Source organism: Echinops telfairi, unplaced genomic scaffold (assembly GCF_000313985.2).
Source record: "Echinops telfairi isolate 266 unplaced genomic scaffold, ASM31398v2 ScPeMD7_23;HRSCAF=83, whole genome shotgun sequence".
NCBI classification, from domain to species: domain Eukaryota; kingdom Metazoa; phylum Chordata; class Mammalia; order Afrosoricida; family Tenrecidae; genus Echinops; species Echinops telfairi.
The window spans coordinates 17,030,795-17,052,451 of NW_022103920.1; the positions used below are offsets into that span (position 1 = coordinate 17,030,795).

The following is a 21,657-nucleotide window of genomic DNA, read 5'->3' on the forward strand; positions in this document are numbered from 1 at the left end:
GGGAATGTGCCTGGAGGGACAGAGATCCATTGCTGTGGAGAACAAGGAATGGCCCCCAGGGCTGCCACCCCTCACCCTGCCATGCCCAGCCTCGGGGTCCCTGCCCTTCCTGGGGGCTAAAGGTAGCCCGGGGTTTCTGAGCATGGGGCCAATGCAGCCTTGGAGACCTTGAAAGTTGAGCCGAGCAAGGATGGCCTGCACAGACTGGTCTCCCAAGGCAGGGGGCCGGACCGCCCTGAATGCCCTTCCCTTCTTAGCTCCTCCTCGCCTACCTTGGGCACAGGACACAGGGACATCACGCCTTCCTCAGGGAACCCGAGCACAGCCCACGGGCCCAGGCAGAATGGCTATGCGTGCTGGGTGCGTGCTTCCTGCCATGTCTCGGCTCCACAGCTGGCTGCTGCAAACCCACGTCACTGAGTGCGGTCTGGTGAGCAGACCCCCAGCCTCCTGAAGAGTGCACATGGCCCTAGGACGGCCCTCCACCCCCATCCTCAGCTCTCCCCGTTTGCAGGGGACATGGCCAGTCACTTGGGTGATAGCCTAGGGGTCTTTTCAGAGCCAGGGCCTCTCCTTGGCCTCGGGCACCATAGAGAGAGAGACTGGGAGCTGCAGATACACAGACGGCTTTATTGGGCCTGGAAAGCGTTAAATACAGACCGAGGGGAGGGCTGGTGAGGAGGCAGTGTGGACACGCTGGCCTCTGGATGCACAGAGAATCACAATTAACAGGGTAACACAGGGCAGGGGGCAGGGGGGCCTCGGACACTGCCTTGGGTGGCCGGGCCACCCTCCATGGGGGCTCTGACATGTTGCTTCCTGATTTGAGGACAATTTAAAAACCACAAAACTGCAATAAAAACACCAAACCAGCAGGAGGGCTGGTGGGGGGGCTGTGCCTGTGACCTCAGGAGACTGGCTACCCCCACCCACCCGCCTTTCGACGAGACGACGTTGCCACACAGTGAAGCAAAGCTGGGCCCGGTGGCGCGGCAGGGTCTGGACCGAGCTAGGGGCACGGCGTGAGCGGTGCTGGGACCACACTTGAACATCCTTAGCGGCTGTAGCCAAACTCGTCCGCGTCGTCAGCGCGGAAGTCTCCATAGCGCCACAGGTTCAGCTGTGAGAGAGAGCAGAGGCCGGTCACCAGGGCCAGGCAGCCCCAGCCCTCAGCACCCACTGGGGCGCCACGGCTGATACTCACCCTGGCGCTCTTGGCTGACTCCTGGGCATTCAGGTATTCTGTGATCTGCAGGGGAGACCAGGGACAGACTGTCATCCGAGCAGGCAGAGGCCCGGCCAGACCCTAACGCCGCTGTCCAAACCCCACAATCACTCAGGAGAACCCCAAGTCCCCTCAGGAAAGTCAAGGGGCACAGCCACATGGGGGAGCTGGGTGGGTGGCCCCAATCCGCACCTGCTCTTCTATCTCCTGAATCTCGCCCCCGCCCTCCAGGTCACCTTACGGAGCCTCCAGTGACCCCACGGCATCAGGCCCACCCGCCCTGTATTCTGCATCTAGTTTCTCTTTCCCTGCAGCGTGTCCACGGGTGACGTGTGTGCTGGGTTTATTTTGCGTGTTTATCCCCTCTGCTCCCTGGGACTCGGGCTGAGCCACAGGTAGCGCCTCAGCAGGATGCTGCAGCGGTCACTCCATCAGGTCCATGCCCACCCCAGGGAGCCCCGTCCGTGACAGGGCTTCCTCGGTGGTGGTCTTTGTGGGGGCGGGTGCCCAGGTCTCCCCTGGCGGGGGGGTGGCTGGGGGTGGCTGGGTAGGTTTGAGCCGCCAGCCTTTCTGGTGGCAGCTGAGTGGCTGCTTAACCACGGTGCTACCTGGGCCTGTCATGCAGCACCAGATCTCTCACGCTACAGGGAACGGGGCGTCTATGGGGAGGGGCCCAGGCCCCTCTACAGTGGGGGTCCACACTGGACTTTTCCCCAAATGGGTCTCAAACTAGACAATCAGTGCTGCTGCTGACCCATCAGGCCTCAGGGAGGCCGAGGCCTGGGGAGCAGAGGACAGGCAGAGGGCCAGCCGCAGGCAGCGGGGAGAGGAGGGAGGGCAGTTGAGGAGGAGAAGGAAGAGGAGCCGGGTACTCTTTCCGTAGCCTGTCCACCCTCCCCGCTTCACTCAGATGGAGAAGGGCTGGTGCCGACTGCTGCCCTCTGTCCACACTGCTTCCAGACACCTGTGCCCCAGGGGGCATTCCTGTCCTGACTGCAGGCTGGGGACAGGCCAGGAAAGGCAAGGTGTGTGTGGGGCCAGCCTTGAGAAGGCCAGGTGGGCACAGGGCCCAGCTGTTCCAGGACCTGGAGTAGTCCTGCAGGTGGCCAGGCACGCCAAACCAAAACCCAAACCCCTGCCTCGAGTCGGTGCTGACTCAGCGACCCTGTAAGGACGGGGCAGAACTGACTGTGGGTTCCCGAGACTGTATTCCTCACAGGACTAGGAAGCCCTGTCTTTCTTCCCTGGGGCGGCTGGTGGTTTCGAACTGCTGACCTTGGAGTTAGCAGCCCAACACGTACTCACTATGCCACCAGAACTCCTTGGCAAGGGGCATCATGGAAGGGATCTGGCACCGAAAGGGGGCCTAGGCCATGGCTCCAGCCCCCATCCCAGGACCTCCCCCTGCAGGACTGGGTGACGGTGGGAGGCCAGCGGGGTGGTCTGTGGCCCCTGCCCGTCCCGTCCATCCCACAGGAGCCAGCTCGCCTGGGAGGTAAGCAGGGCCGTCTGCACTGTCCTTCCCCCAAGCCCTCCCCTGCAAAGGCAAACTTTCCGCTCCAGTTTGCAGCTACACTCTTGCTCCCAGCCAGCCCCGCAGCCAATTAATCTGGGATGTAATTAGCTTTTTTTTTTTTTTTAATCCAACAAACCCAAATCCATTATCTTCCCCCAGCAGGCATGCGGGACAGTGGTCCCGGGACTGGGCCGCCCTCCCCCCGGCGCACGTACCACTTTCTGGAACTGCTTCTCCTTGCGCACCTCCACCATCACCAGCCCCTCCTTCACCAGTCCCAGCCCCACGTCGCCCTTGGAGTCTGCGAACTGCAGGGTGACGTGGGGGCAGCTGGCGCTCAGGTGCTCCACGTTGAGCAGACACTGCGTGTTCTGGATGTCCCGCACCACACTGTCCACGGCGTCCGTGCGCGCATCTTCCTGCAGCGGAGGTGGGGGTGGGGGTGAGGGGTGTGTGTGTGTGTAAGCGCCAAGCCTGTCACCTCCCCTCTGCAGGGTCACTAGCCCCCTGGCAGGCAGGGTCCAGCCTGGGCTTGGCGTTTCCACAAGGCCGCTGGCTCAGGCCCTTCCCGAGTGGAATGTCAGGGAGTCTCCAGCCTCCAGATGCCCCCTGGGGAGACCTGTCCTCAGCAGCTCCCTTCCCGACAGGTAGGAGTAGGGAGTCTCCAGTGCCGCGCTCCCTCGTCCCCACCCTCTCAAGACCACCTCCGGCCTGGATGGTGAGGTGGTAGCCCAGCTATTGCTCCAGATCTCCCTGCCCAGCCACCAGAACTTACTGTGAAGCCCACCTGACACCCCTTCACACCTTTGCCAGGAACCTGCCAGACCCAGGTCCCCCATGTGCACCTGGCCCCCCCCACTGCTGAAGGGCCACCTCTCTGGGCTCCTCCGCAGCCCTCTCCGGGGCACGTGGCTCCTGACGGGGCCTGGTGGGTGGAGCAGGCTGCCTCCGGAAGGAAGATGTCTAGACTCACATCTTGGGGCACCTGGATGAAGGCGAAGGCGTATTCTGTGGCTTGGGCGGGCAGCGTCCGAGTGCTGAAGGCAGGGGGCAGGGCTCCCAGGCGGGTGGACGGCAGGACTTCTCTCTGCAGAGGAAGCCAGGGGCAGCGGCATCACTCATGGCTGGTCTCAACTAGACCACCCTGACTGGAGGTGCTGCTGCTGGCTCGCACGCTGGGAGGCGACACTTCTGGAGCTGCTGACGACCAGAGCTCCGTGTCCTTCCAGGACTCGTGCCTTGGCCACTTTCCCACAGGCGGGGGTGCCCCTGGCGCAGGCTTGGAGCACAGACCAAGACTGCCCAGGTTCTGGCTGCAAGTGTCACCCCAGTTCTCAGCACCTGGGGTCCTGTCCCTCATGTGTCCCCACAGTCCTGTGCCCCCTTCCCCCTTTCCCCCAATACTCACGTTGCCGTAATCAATGTAGAAGACGTGCACTTTGGCAGGAGACTCCACTTTCTCTATGCGGGCACGGTACCTGTAATGGCAACAGGTGGTCTCAGGGTGCGCCTAGAGGGGGCTGATTGCCTTGGCCTCTGGGATGCAGGCTCAGTATGACACCAGGGGTGCTCTGCCTGGGCCCGGCAGGGTCTTTGTGGCCACCCCAGATGGCGCTGGAGTCTAGCAGGGAGCAGCCAACGCTGCTTGGGGCACAGAGAGACAGCCGGGTGTGTATCTGCTACGGCAGCCGGCACCCTCACAGCGCTGCCCTGGCCACACATCCGTCTGGGAGGCCTCAGCAGGGAGCAGGCTCCAGTCGAGCTGTCACCTTGGGAAGGCCAGGGCCTGCCCTCACATCATACCCAGTGACCTCCTCCTGCCTGCTCACGTCCCAGACAGGCGGCTGGGTGGCCCTCACACCATCTTCCCATGCGGGGAAAGGGTGTGCCAGAGGCCCCTAACCGTCAGCCAGGGTGCCCACCCCAGAAGGACCCCACCTCTGGAATGCAGGGGGCTCCTGGGCCAGCAGGCAGGCCCTGGGGGGGAGGGGCTGTGGGCAGCCAAGGGGGCACTTGGAGAGCTGGCCTCGAGGAAGGCAGGGTGCTCAGGCACGGGCCATGTGCATCTCGTGGACTTGAGGGCTGCCCCCGTGCAGGCTGGGCCCCTGCTCCGTGGGCACTGGCTCACCACTCGCCATCGACGAACTTGGCAATGCAGAACTCTCCGCGGCGTGGGGTGTAGGAGCCCTCCACAGGGGGGTGGCCGGCGATGTCCGTGCGCATATTCTCCATCAGCTTCTCCAGCTGGGTGCCTGCGGCAGGGGGTGGGGATGGTGAGGCCCAGGCCCGGCTTTCCTCTTGTCTGGTCTCGGACTCAGGCCCGGCGGCTCGCTGACATTCGGGCCTTGCTACGAGAGGCCCTGGAACCTGCGTGGCTGACCACAGGGCCAGAGAAGCGGGTGGACCTCCCCACCCACAAGCCCAATGGGCTTGCCTGCCAGCACACCACCCCCACAAAGGCCAGCGAGGTGGTGTCGGATAGCAGCCACTCCTGAAGGACAGGCCATGACCCCAGAATGTGCTTCTCCTGACAACACCCCTGACGCCCACACAGTCCTTTTCTCGGGGCAAGGGTCTCCTCCTAGTGAGCTGGGCCAGGAGTCGCAGTCCCCGCTGCCCCTATGTGCTGTGTCAGGCCAGGTCTGCTACCATGTAAGGCTGCCCACTGTTCTTTTTTTTAAAAGGCATCAAATTTTTATGCCTGTGATTCATAGACTTTGTCGGAAACGGAGTGTAGCACATGGTTAGGGCTGTATGACAGAGAGCAGTCTGTTGTGTTTACATCTGGGTAGGACTCTCTCCCATCAGGCACAGCAGCAAGGGCGCCCTGTTTTCATGCCACAGTGTAGGTGCCCTGGGAACCCCACTCCACGGAGCAGAAGCTCCCCGCGGTGCCTCCTGCCCTGGAGTGGCACTCAGTATCTAACTCTCTTGCTGTGCTCCTTCAGACGGTGAGGGGAGACTGCGCATGTGGGGGTAGCACTAGGCCGAATTCCTGGGTCATAGGCGGTGGCTCTGTATTGTGTACATGCCCTGGGCTGCTCTGTGGGGCTGAACGGAGCTCCGAATACGCCTGCCAGGCCCCTGCGTGGTATTGCCCCCCACTCGCCAGGGACTGCAGAGCTTGGTGCCAGACCTCCCCATCTCCCAGGAGAAGCCCCTGCACACTTGCCCACCCCTCCTTGCTGGAGAGAGGCAGAGGCAGGGCTTGGCCTCCAGGGAAAACCTGGCCCAGGAGGGCCTTGCCTGGCTGCTGGTCATGTGGCCATCCTCTCTTTTGGCCCTTCCCAAAGGTAGATGGGGTGACAGGAGGCCCCGGGGGGAGGGGTTCAGAGGCAGGTACTCTGCAGCACCCCCACCCCCCTCATCAAGCACACTCTCCACCCACCTTCTCCCCCTCCTCTGAGACACTCATGTCCAAACCCTGCTGGGGAGTGGCTGCCGGGGACAGGGCTGTCAGGGGGAGCCTTTGAGGCCAGAGCCCTGGAGTCCCTCGCTGCAGTGGCCCTGATCCTGAAGATACTAGGACAGGTCCCATCCGCAGGCCCAGTGGCCAGGGTGGCCTGCCCCAATCAGTGTGCCCCGACAGGGCACAAGCTCTGGGACTGTCTTGCCGACCACACAGGGCTCCTTCTCCATCACCACCCCCAGGCCCAGGAGCAGGCCACCCGAGTTCCCGACAGGCAGGTGCTGGGGTGGTGTCCACCAGGGATGGGCGGCCTCAGAGAGGTAGATCCCAAAGGCTCCTCAGTGCTGCCCACCCTTGCCCCGGGGGCAAGGGGCCCACAGGGCTGCTGTGCAGGAGCCACCCCCCACCGTCCCTGGCTAGGGTACCCCGACCATAAGGAAGAGAGGGTCCTTCAGAAAGACTGCCCGTGGGATGTGCGGCCGGTTTCCATGGAGACAGGCTACCACTCAGGGCTGTTGCTAACCTCTGGGAAAGGAGACAACTTCCAGCATCCCTCACCCTGCTCCCCCAGAAAGCCGGGGGCTGGGGACTGAGGGTCAAGGGTGCCACTTCCTGACCACACACAGACCGTCAGTCTACTTACTGGTGGCTTCCCACGGGGCTCACAGGCCACATAGCCTCCCGTCTACCCAAGCAGGCCATCTGGAAGCCACACGAGTCTCCAAGGGGCACCCAGCCCAAACCTGGTACCTTGCCAGGCCTCAGAGGGCCTGCTGGGCAGTGCCCCTTGGGCTGCCTGGGTCCTGGCAGCGGGGCAGTGGGCGGCACTCACCGGTCTCCACGTCCTGCACGTAGAAGTGGAGGTCGTCGGTGATCTCGGTCACAAACACGGGCTTGTAGCTGGCTGAGCGCTCTTTCTCCTCCAGCACGGGCACCTCGTCCTCCATGGGCTGCTCCTCATAGTGAGCCCACACCTGCAGGCGGGTAGACGGGCAGGGCAAGGGCTTTGAGCAGGCTGAGCCGGCCTGCTGCTGGGGGTCTGGGGGGTGTCCTGGAACTCTGGCCTGTATCAGAAGCAACTACACAACCTCAGTTACCAAGGTCCCGCAGAGAAATAACCAGGCACAGAGGGTGGCCCTCAGGCGCTGCTGGTGCGCAGGGGATATGAAAGCAGGTCAGCAGCCCCGGGTCACACCTCTCTGCACCCTCAGGCCCAGGCCCTGCTGTCCTCCTCGCTTCACCTGGAGCAGGACCACTCCGCCCGCCCTCTCCCGGCTCCGCTGTCAGGGTGGCGGCAGCCGCTCAGAGGCTGATTCAGCAGCACAGCGCTTCAAGTCCAATTCCGAGGCCAGCGGATTACTCAGGTGGTGTGCCTGTCAGAGCAGGGCACGAGGTGGCTGCCAGGCAAGCAGCAGGCAGGGTGTGGGCTGGGGATTGGACCGGGCACAGGGATGGGACGGTGGCAGGAGGAGCCCAAACCTCTGCCATGGTACACATCCCCACCTGGCAATCCATCTGATCCTCACGACTGCTGAGTGGGGACTGTTCTTGTTGGCTGCCTCAGAGCCACTGCCACCACGGTGGCCATACACGTGAGACAAAGCGTGGCTGGGCACAAGGTGCCGGCCACTGTGTGACTGACCGCTGTCAATCATCTTAGGGAGGGCCGCCCTGGGTTTTGCTTCTCTGCCAAAGTGGACATGTGACTCCACCCTGGGGGACTGGTGGCCTACAAGCCTGCCCACATCACCGTGCCAGGCTGTCTAGGACTTTCAGGGGCCTCTGGGAGGAGGGGCAGCACTGAGTGATGTCGGGCACTGCCCCTTGTAACCCTTAATCTGTCCAAGCCGAGTCCTGTCTCTGGGCTCCAGAAGGGGGTTAGTTTGACTCAGTCGCTGAGATTGTCCCGGAGGCATATGCAGGTTCCTGGGTAGCACAGGATGCAGCTGAAGAGAAGAAATGTTGGGGTGGCTGACTGGTTGGTCTTCCACTGAGCGGGAGTGAGGGGAAAAGTGCTGTAGGTGGTGGAGATGGCCCAGAAGGGAGGAGACTGCTTGTCGGCTATGGGGCTGTGGTGGGCTCTAACCCACCTCCTCCTGACCCCACTCACTGTCCAAGCTCAAGAATCATAGTCCCATGCCTCCTCAGCCCCCAGAGGCTGGTGCACACTCAGGTCAAGTGCTAGGGCCTCCAGACAGACTGCAGGCCCTAGGCCCCGCCTGCCCCTAGGTGGACTTGGCCTTTTAGACTTGCCCAGAAAGAGCCTCTGGGGACACCCCGTGGCCTCTCTGGCTGGGAGCTCCCAGCAGTGTCTAGTCCGCCAGCCAGAACACGGACATTTGTGCTCCCAGTCCTTGGGGATGGACAGGCTTCCTCCGCTCCCAGACACTGCCAGCACCTCCTCCCAGGAGCTGGAGCTGTGCCTGTCCCTTCCCTGCCCACCGGGTGCCAGCCTGCAGCATTCCCTCTGCTTTCTGTTCAACCCTTGCTCCCCCTGCCTCGCTCTCCTGGTTCCCCCACTCCTGGCCCAGGCCTCCCTGTGGTGTTCCTGAGAGGGCTAGCAGCCTGGGAGCCTCTGCGTGTATACAGGGAGCCCCCACTTGCCCCAGCAGTGGGGGAGGAGGCGACTTGGCTGGGTGAGATGGGAAGAGAGTGATGTGACATGTGACAGGGTGAGAGCAGAAACCATAATGATGGCCTCCGGTAACAGTGCCGGGGCCACAGGAGACCTCCTCCTCAGGGGAGGGGCCGCAGCTTTCTTCCGGGAGGCTGGGGGCGGGGGCGGGTAAAGCCAACCAGGCAGCCAGCAGGGCTCCTTGCCCAACCCGCAGTGCACTGCCAGGTCTCTCCACACAAAGTGGAACGGGACTAGGTGGGGGTGGGGGCGGGGGCAGGTAGCTTCCCGGATAGAGATCGCAGTGGGGTGGGGAAGCAGCAGGTCCTCTTATCCCTAGAGCAGCGGTTCTCAAGCTGTGGGTCTTGACCCCTTTGGGGGTCGAACAACCCTTCCACAGGGGTCACCCAACTTATAACAGTGGCAAAATTACAGTTATGAAGTAGCAATGAAAATAATTTTATGGTTGGGGGTCACCACCACATGAGGAACTGTATTAAAGGGTCTCGGCATTAGGAAGGTTGAGAACCACTGCCCTAGAGGATGTGGTGGCACACAGCGACACTGGCAGTGGAGAGGAGGCTCTCGGCTATGGGGGAGCCGAGGGCAGGCTGCCTGTGCCCTGCGCTGAGAACGAGGTAGCCTCCTGCCCACACGTCTATGATGCTGCAGAGCTAGTGTGTGGGGCAAGCGGCTTCCTCACAGTCCCTAGGCGCCACCTGACCCCAGCAAGAACCCCCATGGCTGACATTCCTCCTCGTAGGCCCCTTGGGACCCTGTGGGGACAGCCATCCAACCTGCCAGAGGGTTAGTGGGCAGAGGCCAGGACCCTGAGCCTCTGGGGGCAGCCTGGAGATGCTGGGACCACCATGAGGGTTCTTCCCTGCTCTGACACCAGCTCCAGGGCCAGGGAGGAGGCTGCCCGGCGACGATCATGAGTGCCCGGTGAGTGGCTAGCCAGCCCAGGGTCTGTCCTGGGCACAGCGCAGTCCCTGCTATAGACCGGTGATGTCTGAGACACACTCCCCTCTCCCGCCCCCTGGGCTCTGGCAGCTCTGCCTCAAGTTCCTGCCCAGCTCAGACAGCCCCCCAGGCAGGCTTCTCCCACTGTCCTTCCTGGCTGGGGCCTATCCTCTGCAGCCAGTGTCGAGGCTCTGGGGACAGGGCTGGCACGGCGCCAGGTGGTGGAGGCCTTCAAGCCACAGTGGGAAGAGCTCAATAAAACTTAATCAATGGCTTACCCAGCCTGTCCAGGGCCTGCTGGGATCCAGGGTAGGGGGAGCCCAGGCAGCAGGCCCCCACCCTCCTGTCATACCAACATGTGCCTGTCTCTCCTGGCTAAGGTGGCCCTCAGGTCACAAAAGGGGAGGGGGAGGGCTCTGGGGATATCCCAGCTGACCACTGAAGCTTGGCTCCCAGTGCCTCAGAGGAAAGAGGAAGCCCCACCCGCATCTTCTCAGAGGTCATGCTGTAGCGGAACCCACACTGAGACCCCTGCCTGGAATGGGACCAAGTGGGCTGCTAAGTTCTTCTCATTGTGCACCATGTAGACAGTGCTGGGTCCCACCTCTGCTCCCTTGGCTATGTCTGAGCTGAGAAGCCTTCTGTGCACTGCACCACTTAACATGGCTCTCCTAGCCCTGGGCTGTCTGTCTGTGTCATGCCCACCACAGGGCCCCTCCCTGATGGATCTGGGGAAGGGGCTGATAGGATTATAGGATCCCACGAGGAGTCATTAGAAGGATTTGTGGGGATGCCACCCTGCTGGGTGTAAGCTCAGTCCTCTCAGCTGCATGAGGAAACCTCGTGACTATTTGGGGACGAGCCCGGTGTGGAGTGTGCCCCGGGCAGAGAACGAGCGTGATTCTGGAGCAGCAGCAGGACGGGGCCAGCGCGGAGTGAACACATGGAATAACAGGAGCCAGGTGCCGCAGACAGGAGGCTGCCTGTGGACTAGGGTCCCTCCAGGCACTTAATTGGGGGAACTAGGCTTGCTGACCCACGGAGCTAGGGCTGAGGCTTACGACGGCAACGGCGGTGTGATGGCTTGCCCTTTGGTCATTTATTGGCAGCCCTAAAAAAGCTTTGCAATATTGACCAAGCAGGGCAGAGGCCAGGCCAAGAGGCTGAGGGTCAGGGAGAAGGCTTGCCTGGGAGGGGGGCAGGGGGAGGGGGCATAACCTCTATTGTACGAAGGTTCGCTGAGCATTCTCACCTGAACTGTAACTGTTAACCTCCCTAAAAACACAAAAAACAAACTCACTGACGTGGAGTCAATGCTGATTCACAGCGACCCGACAGGACAGAACTACGCCTGAGTTTCTCAGACTTTAATTCTTTATGGGAGAACACAGCCCCATCTAAGTGCCCCACAATTGTGAGCATGGACTGTGTGCTGTGTGGGCATGCGAGTTGCAGTGAGTTACCGAACCCAGCCGAGCAGCAGAAAGTATTCTGGGGGGCATGGTTGGAGGACAGAGGCTTGTCTGACCTGGATTTCTTTCCCCTTTGTGTAGCTGGAGGGGTCAGATGTCCCCTTATGTCATTTGTTTGCTACACAGATTCACTTGCTGGACAGCCTGGGGCTTGCCAGGCTCGGGCCCCGGGTGCCTCAGAAACTGGGCCTTCTGGCTGGTGCCTGCCACACTGAGCCACTGCCAACCCTTCTTGAAGGCCCAGCCCTGTGCATGCCAGGCATAGGCACTACCTCTCCCGCTCCCACTCCCACCACCCCTGGAGCAGGCAGATAGGACTCTCTCTCAGAAACTGCCACAGATGGAACTCCACGGGGGCGCTGTGCAGGGGCCGAGGCTGCTCTAGGAAGGGGGCGTGGAGGCTCCCGACGACTTCACTTCAAGGCAGGGACCCTTCATTCCCCTGGAGTCTTCCCACACCAAGGGGCTAGCAGCTTGTGCCAACTGCCAGGGGCAGGCAGGAAAGCTGCTGTGAGAACCAGGGACAGAAGTGGGAACAGAGAGGTCCTGAGTGAAGTGGTGGCCGCCCAGGCAGGCCTAGAAGGCTCCCAGTTATTTGAGCCCGGGCTGGGCTCTGGCTCGGGATCTCCAGTTCTGATCCACTGGGCAGCCTGAAGTAACGAGTTCATGGCTCGACTGTCCCACAGAATCCTCCTTTGGCCTAGAGGTCCTGACAAACCGGTGGTGTGCTGATTTATCCCTGTTCTTGGGGCTGGGCCCCAGGCGACAAGCTGAGGGCAGGAGTGTCCAGGCTGGCTCCCACCACCAAACCACTGGCTTCCTTAATCGTCTATTTGCTTCCAAAAGTACCTCCTCACCCCCCCTCCTCAGTACGGTGTCTGCAGAGACTGATGGGTGGTAAATCTGCCTCCCAAACAGCTTTATTCCTCTCCCGGGGCAGTTTCCAGAACGGGCTTCCCTGCAGGGCCATGGGAGGGAGGTTCAGATATAGTGCCCAGTCCTCCAGGGCCTGAAGCAAGTTTGTGACGGGGAGAAGAGTGTCCCCAGGGCCTGGGCCCTGGGGGTTCCCTGTAGCTCCTCACTGCTCCTGTGTCACCCCTAAGTCCATCCGAGCAGGGCTGACTCACGGAGGAGTCAGTTGGAGCCTGTGTCCCGCTCAGTTCTGAAGAGGCCCAGCCAACAACACTCCCAGCCAGGCCCCTGGTCCAGGGCCCGAGATGACCACCAGCACAGCGCCTCTGAGGGGAGAGCGCAGACTGGCCACCTGTCCCAGTGCCACCCCCCGCCCCCCCACGAGGCCGGCTTCCAGGCCTACCTTCTCTTTCTTCTGCTTGGCGGCATCCTCGGCAGACAGCAGGGACTTGTAGTAGGAGCTGCGCTCGGCGGTGAAGTGGACCTTGGAGAGCGCGTGCTCCACCAGCAAGACGGACAGGTTAGCGCCCTCGGTGTGCAGCCAGCCGATGAAGTTGCCGGCCTTGTCCATGCTCTCCACCTCCACCTCCACCTGGAACCAGGAGAAGGGCATCAGCCTGCAGCCTGCAGGGGGCAGGCCGAGCAGGCAGGGGCTGCGCACACAGGGAGGAGGGCAGGCCCAGCCGGAGGCTGCACTCCTGCAGTCTCGGAAGTTGGGTCCGAGCTTCTTCGCTCCTCACTTTCCAAAACCACTCTTGATAGATCTGTCCATGACGAACCCTCCGAGCACCCCTCCCTTGACAGACTCCTGCTCTCCCTCTCTCGGCAGGGTGCTTCTGGGACAGGCTTGGCCTCTCCACAGCGCTGGCTGTGTGCACCTGCACAGAGGGGGTCAGCGGGGAGGCAGGAGCGGCGTTAAGCTGTGGCTCACGGCCCTTTTCAGCACCCCTTCCAGCATCCCCAGCTCTGAGCTGGAAGAGGGTGGGCCCCAGGGAGAGGGTGCCTGTGTGCAGCCTTAAGAACAGAATGAATTTCTGTTTAATGAAGGTAATTAAGGAGGTTGCCATGAAAGCCAGGCTTGGAGGGCGGAGGAAGGGGGGCAGAAACCAGGCAAGGAAGGCAGCCACTCTGGGCAGGTGTGCTGGCCCCAGCAGGGCAAGTGGAAGATAAGCCTAGCTGGTGGCTGTCAGACTCTCCGGGGTTCCAAGAGGGCCACATGGGGAGGAGCCCCAGTCCTGCTGGCTCCCAAGAGGACAGTCATTAGGACACACCTGGGCAGGGCCCTACCGGCTGCCCCTCTCCCCTGAGAGCCCATGCCGGCAGTAGCCCAGGCAAGCTGCTCCCTAGATTCTTTCCCAACTTCTCCCCACCTCTGCTAAAGGGGACAATAAACGAGTTTGCTGCTGAATATAAAAACTTGTATTAATTTAAACAGCTTCAAGCTCAATTAAGCAATAAACTCAATGTCTAAATATCTGGGCATTCGCTGGAGCCTGGGCAGGAGCCAGTGACACTGGCTAAAGACAGGGGCCTAGGAGAAGGCAAGGGGGTGAGCAGCCCACCTCTGCCTGACAGAGCAGGGTGACACAAGGGGATGCACAGGAGTCCCCAAGAAGGGACAGAGGTGTTTGGTGCAAGTGGCCAGGGCCAGGAGGCAGGACTCTGGGCCTTCCTGTCAGGCCTAGGCATCCCCTTCCCAATGTGAACCACTCCGGTGGAAATGCCTGGTCTACAGTCACTGCCCCGTGCAGCGAGTACAAGAGGCAAGATGCGGATCTACAACAACCGCGCTCTAGGTGATACGACTCTTACACTGTGGGCCTAAGATCTAGTTCAGGGCGCTCACTGTTGATGGGGAAACTGAGGCATGCAGAAGGGACGCACAGTCAGGAAGAGGTAGGCCTGAGAGCAGAATCAGGCCTGCTAACTTCCAGGCTGTGGGCACCAACAGTTACCATGCTGGGCTGCTCATGGAGGTTGGCATCCACCCAGAGGCGCTGAAGAATAAACGCCTGGTGATCTCCTACAGAAAGTCAGCCGAGAGTCGGAATCGACTGGGCACCCACTGCCACAGCAACAGCCACTCGCCGATGGGCATAGCCTGGCTGCCCGTGTAGGGCAGCCACAAGCCCGCAGGGTTGCTGGAGAAGAGATGGACTGGACGGCTGGGCATTCGGCTCCCATCCTCACCCTGCCTACTCGTGGGGAGACAGCACAGCTTCTCTCATCCGCCCCCTTTCCACACCCCTCTGCCTGGGACACAGCCCTCCCTGCCCTCAGGCCAGCTCAGGGGTGGAGAGCCTGAGGCGGGGACCCTGGGCTCTCGCTGTCCCTCTGCTGAGTGGGGTCTACCTAGCACTGGGGTTGTGGGGCCGCCGCAGGGACATTCTCTGGTCGTAGGTTGTGGCAAGGGGCTTGCTGTTGGCCTTGTCCCTGTGGGGAAATGGAGGGGGGCCCTCACCAGTGGGGAAGCACCTGCATTAAGTGAGGGGGGTGAACACCCAGGGCAGAGGGGAAGCTGGCCACGGGACGGACAGACCCAGTCATCCTTCAGGAGGAGGGCCAGGCTGCTGGGCAGCATGGGTGGGACGAGAGCGGTACATGGCAGTGCTCTGCTGGCTTCTCTTCATGGGCCCAGCTTTCTCAAACTGGTGCAGGCACTAGAGCAGCGGTTCTCAACCTGTGGGTCAAGACCCCTCCCTTTGGAGGGGGTTTTGGGGTGTTGAATGACCCTTTCACATGGGTCACCCGATTCATAACAGTAGCAAAATTACAGTTGTGAAATAGCAATGAAAATAATTTTAATGGGTGGGGGTCACCACAACACGAGGAACTGTAATAAAGGGTCATGGCATTAGGAAGGTTGAGAACCACTGCCCTAGAGCAATGCTGGGAAGCCAGAGGAGCCTCCTGCCTGCACTGGGTGAGCCACATGGGCAGTTTGTTATAATTCTCCTGGGCACCCAGCGGCGAGGACTGATGCACAGGACAACCTGCAGGCCCTCCATGGTGAAGGCTGGGGTCACAGAATGCAGCAGCTCACCCTGGAGGCAAGGGGCCCATAGCCGCATCTGGCACCGCTGGAGCCAGCAGCAGCACAGTCCTCTCCGGCAGGCGAAGGCTGGCCTTGACCCCCCACCTGTGATCCATACACTAACTTGGACTTGACAAGTCCCTGGGCCCGGTCCTCCACAGGAAAACGTTTCTGGCCTTGGGTACCGTTAAATCCATCTCAGGTGGTAGAGGGAGACAAAGCTGCCACCCGAGTGCCTCGGCTTCCCTTTATTACAGCCACTCCGCTGTGGCCACAGTCACTTCTCAATTAAGCCAAGACTCTTGGGAAGGTCGGTTGAGCAGACTCTGGGCTCTGCCCCCCCCACCCACCTGTTGGCCACACCTCGGCCTTGAGAAGCACACAAAGGTCAGGAAGAGTGAAGCCTATGCTCTGCTCAGCTCTGAGGTCGCAGGGAGGGTGCACGCCGAAGGTCAAACAGGGACTCCTGGTTCCAGGGTGTCCAGCTCCACTGCTTCAGTAGCCTAAACCAGACACCAACGTGAGGCCCATTGGGGCTACGGCGGCGATGCATAAGCAGGACTGTGCAGGAGCTTGTGTTGCAGAGGGGAGGGGAGGCCGGGGGTGGGGTGGGGAGGATCACTGGGATACGAGAGTAACACGTGTCTAAATGCAAACCGTGTTCTTGTTCATATGGACCCCTGGGAATCTGCAGTTGAACTACAGTCTGAGGTGTGTCCCCAGAAGGTGCCCCAGTCAGAAGCTGGAGCTGGTAGAGGTGTGTGGGTGCTGGGTAAGCTGGGGAGTGCTGCACAAATGTGCACAACATTCTACCTCACTTCTTGGTGCCTCTGTTTACCTTTCTGTCAAACTAGCTACCTGAGAGGACTTGCTGTGATGACCAAGGTGCTGAGCTACAGTGTGTACCTAGGAGGAGGTATGCACACAGAGGCTCTTTCACTGTCGTGAGCGTCCATCACTTGCTTCCTGGTGGGAGCAGATGAGGAGCCTAGTGGTGCTGCTGACTCAACACTGGACTACAAGCCCAATCCGCGGAAGAGAGGCAGTCTGTCCCCGGGAAGACCGTCACCCAGAAAGCTTGAGTCGTTCCTTCTATTCCGGCCTACAAGCTCGCTATGAATCGCATTCGACTCAGTGGCAGTGGGTTTGGGGTTTGGAGCAGCAGTGACTGCATTTTCAAATGTTCTTATTCTTCAAGGGACTGAACGCCATGATGGGGCCATGGCAGAGAGGAGCAGCACAGATGCTGAAGTCGACAGGCTTGAATTCAAATCCTAGTTCTGGGTGGTGGTGGTGGTGGTGGTGGTGGTGGTGGTGGTGGTGTGATCTCACCGTCTGTCTCCTACCGTGTTTCCTTAGCTGAGCGATGAGGAGACTAACCTCACCCTGAAGGGTTCTGTGAATTAAATGAGGCAGTGCAGAGCTGCTTCCTCCTCCCATCAACGACTGACAGTCGTCCTTGCCTGGTCCTGTGTCCCCTGGATGGCACATCAGCAGCCATCCTGCTCAGCCTGGCTGCATCCTGGGACGCATATGCTTTGTCACCCTTCTACTGAGCTAAAGCATTGGCTTCTGACATCCTGGTGTCTGCACACTGGACACAGGAGTGGGAATTGGCCAGAAGGGCTGGCCATCCCCATCCCCACCCCATCCCCACTATGGGCAAATGCCCTCTGCTGGCTGGGGAGCACACGGTGGTATCCAAGTAGGGGGTTGGCTGGGTGGCCAGGGCCCTGCTGCCTCACAGTGGGACACGTCCTCCTTCTTCTAAGCACATTAATGTGCCGCTAATGAAATTGTTCTGGCTTATTTACCAAATTAATACAAACGGTCCAGGCTGTTAATTTGCATGTCTCCTAATTGCCGAGGAAGCAAGAGCACTCTGTGCCCAGGCAACATTTGCACCTCAGGGCCCACTGGCCGGGGGAGGGTGGGTGAAGGGGGAGGGGCTGCGGCGTGCAGAACACTGGAGCTCTCCCAGCTTTCCAGAGCTGGGTGTTGGAAGAGTTCATGCAGTGCCCTGGGCTCCAGGACTACAGACCCACACTGCCCCTGTCCCTTTGTCCACAGCTGTCCTGCTCCTTCCAGCAGGCCATTGAAAGCTGGGGGTGGGGTGGGGGATGAGGGAAGGAGCCCCCAGGCTGAGGATTTAGATATTACACCCTGAGTGCCCATTTCCCCCAGCCCATGGCCTGTGGGGTTCTGGGTCTCCTGTGGGACATGATACCATGTCTGGGGGTGACAATGAACTCCCAGAGGCAGGGCTGGCCACCTGGGCCTTTGTTGCTCGCCGCTCTGGACCCTCAGTGCATCTCAGTCACAACTGGAAGACCTCCCCAGGTCAGGCTGCAGCGGGCTGAGGCAGCCAGGAGCATTTTAAGGTGAGGGACCCTGCTGGGGTTCAGGGCCCTGTTCTAAGGAAGGGTTCCACACAGGGGCATACCCACGGACCTGGAAGAGGAGCCCTAGCTCTCCCCAGGGTGCTGCACAGGAAATGCTGCTGCTGCTGCTGCTGAGCCAGCCTCAGCCTGCAAACAACCTGGGGTGCTCCCGGTCTGCTCCCCCACCCCCCCCACGAGGCTGTCCCTGGAGGGCAGAGCTGCAGCACCTGACACCTCTCAGCTACAGAGCAGGGAACTTGGCTCCCTCGGTGGCGTCAACCTGGGCCCCAAGACCAGGACCCCCAAGGCCCAAGGACACATGGGCTCGGGGGTTTCTCAGCCGATGAGCAGTAACACCATGCAATTAATAAGGCAATACTCGGTTTGTGGGGTGAAGGGGAGGACGCGTGCTCGGGGGTGCTGAGAGGCAGCACCCGTGGATGCCTCCTGGGCCTCCCAATGCCACCCCAGGGGGGCAGGGCCCCAGCGGGTCTTTCCTGGCTGCCCTTCACTGCCATATCACAGAACCTATGTCCAGTCTGCTCTGGCCCATTCCAGTTCTAAGAATTCTGGGAAGCCAAGCTCTGAGTGGCATTGTCACAAGAGGGGCTCTTGGGCATGAAGAGGCTGCTGGCAGCTGGGGGCTACCTTCCCCCCAACTTCTGGGCTGCGGGTGGGATGGCAGTGGGGTGGGGGCAGGGAGCGCTAGTCCTGCTTGAGGCCAGGAGGCACAGCCAAGCACCAGCGGAGTCTGCCGGGAAATGCAAACCCGCTGACTGCAGGCCTTTGCAAGTGGTAGCACAGTTTACAAACTGACGCAATCTGTTCCTCTGGTGCAGACAACAAGGAGCGCAGGCTGCGTCTTCCCAGGAAAGCCAAGGGCTGGAGGCTGGACTGGGAGGTGGGGTCTCTTTGCTAAGAGTCAGGCTTGGAATGAGGCTCTGCGGGGCCCTCCTTCAGTCCTGGCCCCTGTTGGGGCACTTTCTGGGCCTCCTTCCCCAAAGGCTTCCTGAGCCGAGGCTAGCTTTGCATTGCCTTCTGAGCACTGGGCACCTGAATGGCCACTCTCCCTCGGCCTTCTAGGCTGCCTCCAAAGGAGGGAGCACTTCCCCCTCTGGAGGCTCCAGGCAGGAGGCTTTACCCCAGCCCTCTACCTGGGGCTATGGAGTCAGCCAGGAGAGAGCCCCCTCTCCCTTCAGGAAGGGTCTGGAGCCCTACAGGGCCTGAGCTAGGGCTGAGGAGAGGAGTGGTCTCTTTGGTGTCCCTGTGGTGGGGGTGGGGTGGGGTGAGTCAATGCAGGAGGCTGCAGACCCTGGACTGACAGAGTGGCTCAAACACAGGAGGGAGGGGGAGGAGGGCACAGGGCAGGCAGCGTGGGGTCTACTGGCACACGGGCTTGCTGTGGGTTGGAATCGACTCAAAAGCACCTAACAGAACCACGCTCTATCTCGGGCTGAACACAACCAAGCCTTGTACAACCCGTTCAGGTCCAAGTGCCAGCTCCCCTCCGCAGGCGCCGCTCTGCCTCGTGTGAGGCCATCGAGGGAGGAGGATCTGCAGCCTTGGAAACCCCACTGGGCTTCTACTCTGTTATGAGTTGGACTCGACTAGACTGCAGTGGTTTTGGCTTCCACTTTCAGGACCTGTTATCACAGACCCTACGGCTTGCTTCTAAGACCCCTGCCTTGTGTACCTCACACTCCATCTTCTCTACAGGGACCACCCTGGGTTCCCATGGGTTTCACAATATCTTCCCTTTGTCTTAACAAGCACTTAGGCTGAGATCCATAATGCCTTCTTTCCCTGCCAACTTGGAACACAAATTTTTTAATTAACCTGGGCTTAGGTGGTACCCATCCTCTGCTCCCTTGGAAACCAACCTATCTGCATTAGCTATCTTATCTCTTATCACTGTCTTTCTTCTAATCTCCTATCACCAGGTCTCTTTCTTCCTTCAGGAACGGTGTGGTCACTAATCTCCCTTCTCTCTTCACCTGCATAGTATGCCACCCCACACCCTTTGGAGCCCTCCTTCAGTGTAGCTGGCTGTCCTGTCAACACCGGACCGTCACTACTGTTTCAAGGGTCACGGAAGACCTCTTAGTCACTAATTTAATCATTTCTGCCCAGAGCCCACCACTTCTGACCTTCAGATGATCTGGCAAAGCTACACTGCTCCTGTTGGTACTGAAGCCCTGGCTAGACTTCCATGATTCCCAATCTTGGCTGCTTCTCTCTGCTCTTTCTGGCTTTGGATTGTGACTGCCTCTCCAGCCACACCTCTCTCTGACAGGGTTCTTACGCAGGGCACCATGTGAAGCTGCAGTTGCTCGCTCCATGGGCCATCTCTTCCTCACCTGCACTGTACCACCTCCTGAGCAGCAGGACACCAGCCTCCCACCTCCAACCAGACCGCTCTCTGAACTCAGCACCAGCAGACCAATACCAAAGGCGAGTCCGACCATGAACGCACTGCCTTCGCCAGGAAACCTGCTCTCCCATCAGCCTTTCTCGTCCCCACTGGTGGAAGGAGCAGCTTAGGAGCCACCCTCGGTGCCCCATCTCCAGGCCCCACGGGTTCGACAGCCTCAAATGCTGTGTGGAATCTTCACCGCTTCCTCATCCTTAAGGGGTCTCAGGGGTCCAAACAGTTTTCACCCCAAGGCAGGAGCTGGGAGTTCACCCGAGCATGCCTTGGAAGCAAGTCCAGGTGAGCTACTTCTGAGAGACCTGTGGAGCCCCTCGTGTCCGTCCTGCAGACACATGTCAGGTTGCTGACAGCACCTGAAAACTGGCTGGCCCTTGTCCTTGGTGTCCCTCCCTGAGCTTGGAGTCCTGTTGTTGGTGCCCCTCCTAACGGTGTCCCTGCTACCGGCTTTACTCCCACTCTGCTCAGTCCTCCAGTGCGCGTGTCACGGGCAGCCCGGCAGCGTGAGGGCAGGAGCACTCCACTCTCAAGTCCCGCTCTTTGGCGTACGGCAAGTTACTGAACCTTGCTGGGTCTGGGCCTGTCTCCCTATCGGTCAAGGGGGCACAGTCATAGCACCTACTACCTTAAGGGGGTTTTATAAAGATCAAGTGAATTGATTCAATTTCAACACTGCCTCTCACTCAAACACTCACCGCCGTTGAGTTCATGCTGACTCATAGCAACCCTATAGGGCAGGGCAGAACTGCCTCTGTGAGTTTGTGAGACGGTAGCTCTTGACTGGTATAGAAAGCTCTGTAGTTCTCCTGAGAAGCTGCTGGTGGTTTTGAACTGCTGACCTTGCAGGTAACAGCTCAAGGGGTTAACAACTACACCGAACCTGCCTAGCATGTAGTGAGGTACAGTCAGACAGTCCTACGAGGCGAGCATGATGAGACCTGGTCTCAGGTACTTTGGACCAGCGCCTGGAGAGGGCCACCATGCTCGGTGGAGTGGAGGGGCAGCGAGAGGAGAAGGAGGCCTCAGCAAGATGGATGGACACGGTTGCTGCAACAATGGTAGGACGGTGCAGGACCGGGCGGTGTTGTGCAGGAGCTGCTGTGTGTCAGAACGGGCTTGAGGGCACCTAACAGCTGCAGCATATCACAGGGGCTCAATAAATGCTATCTTGGGTGGGTGGAGGGGGAATCCAAATCTGACCACTTCTCCCTTCTGCTGAAACATTTTCCTTGGTCCCTGATAAGAGTTCCAACCCCCCAGCACAGTGCATGTGCTTTCTTGGCCTCAGCGCCCACCCTCGCATCACACCAAAGGGCTCCCCAACCACCCATGCCGTTCCACCCTCTGTACATGCTATTTCCAGGGGCTAGAAGGCTTGTCCAACTACTTCCACACCAGCACCACCGGATCCCTCCGTCATCACGGGGGTGAGTGCACCCAAGTCAGGCCATCCCACTACTTGTTGATCCCAGGAGCAGTTTTCCTCCTCAAATTCTGCTTCAAACTGACAACCCTTCAGTTAGCAGCTGAGTTCATACCCACGGTGCTACCAGAGCTCCTTACTGACCTAGGCGGTGCTTTCCTCCCACCACTGTGGCCATGCCACGACAGGGCCTCGAAGCAGTCACTGACACACGGCACGTGGCAGGCATTTGGAACAGTGATGAGAGGCCCGAGCCTCCCCAGCTCACAGTTGTGGTCCC

General features: G+C 60.2%; 1 protein-coding gene across 1 annotated transcript in view; it reads right to left on the minus strand.

Annotated features, from left to right (window-relative positions):
- Positions 1 to 610: 610 nt before the first annotated feature.
- The window catches only part of SND1 (staphylococcal nuclease and tudor domain containing 1), a 483,020-nt gene continuing 461,973 nt past the window's right edge, over positions 611 to 21,657 (minus strand). Inside the window, exons 17-24 of the mRNA XM_004707793.4 lie at positions 12,515 to 12,703; positions 6,983 to 7,124; positions 4,870 to 4,993; positions 4,150 to 4,219; positions 3,715 to 3,828; positions 2,957 to 3,160; positions 1,205 to 1,249; positions 611 to 1,120 (exon numbers count right to left, since the gene is read on the minus strand). Of these exons, the coding sequence (XP_004707850.1) occupies positions 1,055 to 1,120; positions 1,205 to 1,249; positions 2,957 to 3,160; positions 3,715 to 3,828; positions 4,150 to 4,219; positions 4,870 to 4,993; positions 6,983 to 7,124; positions 12,515 to 12,703 (954 nt within the window). The 3' untranslated portion in view covers positions 611 to 1,054. The remainder of the gene's footprint in view (positions 1,121 to 1,204; positions 1,250 to 2,956; positions 3,161 to 3,714; positions 3,829 to 4,149; positions 4,220 to 4,869; positions 4,994 to 6,982; positions 7,125 to 12,514; positions 12,704 to 21,657) is intronic.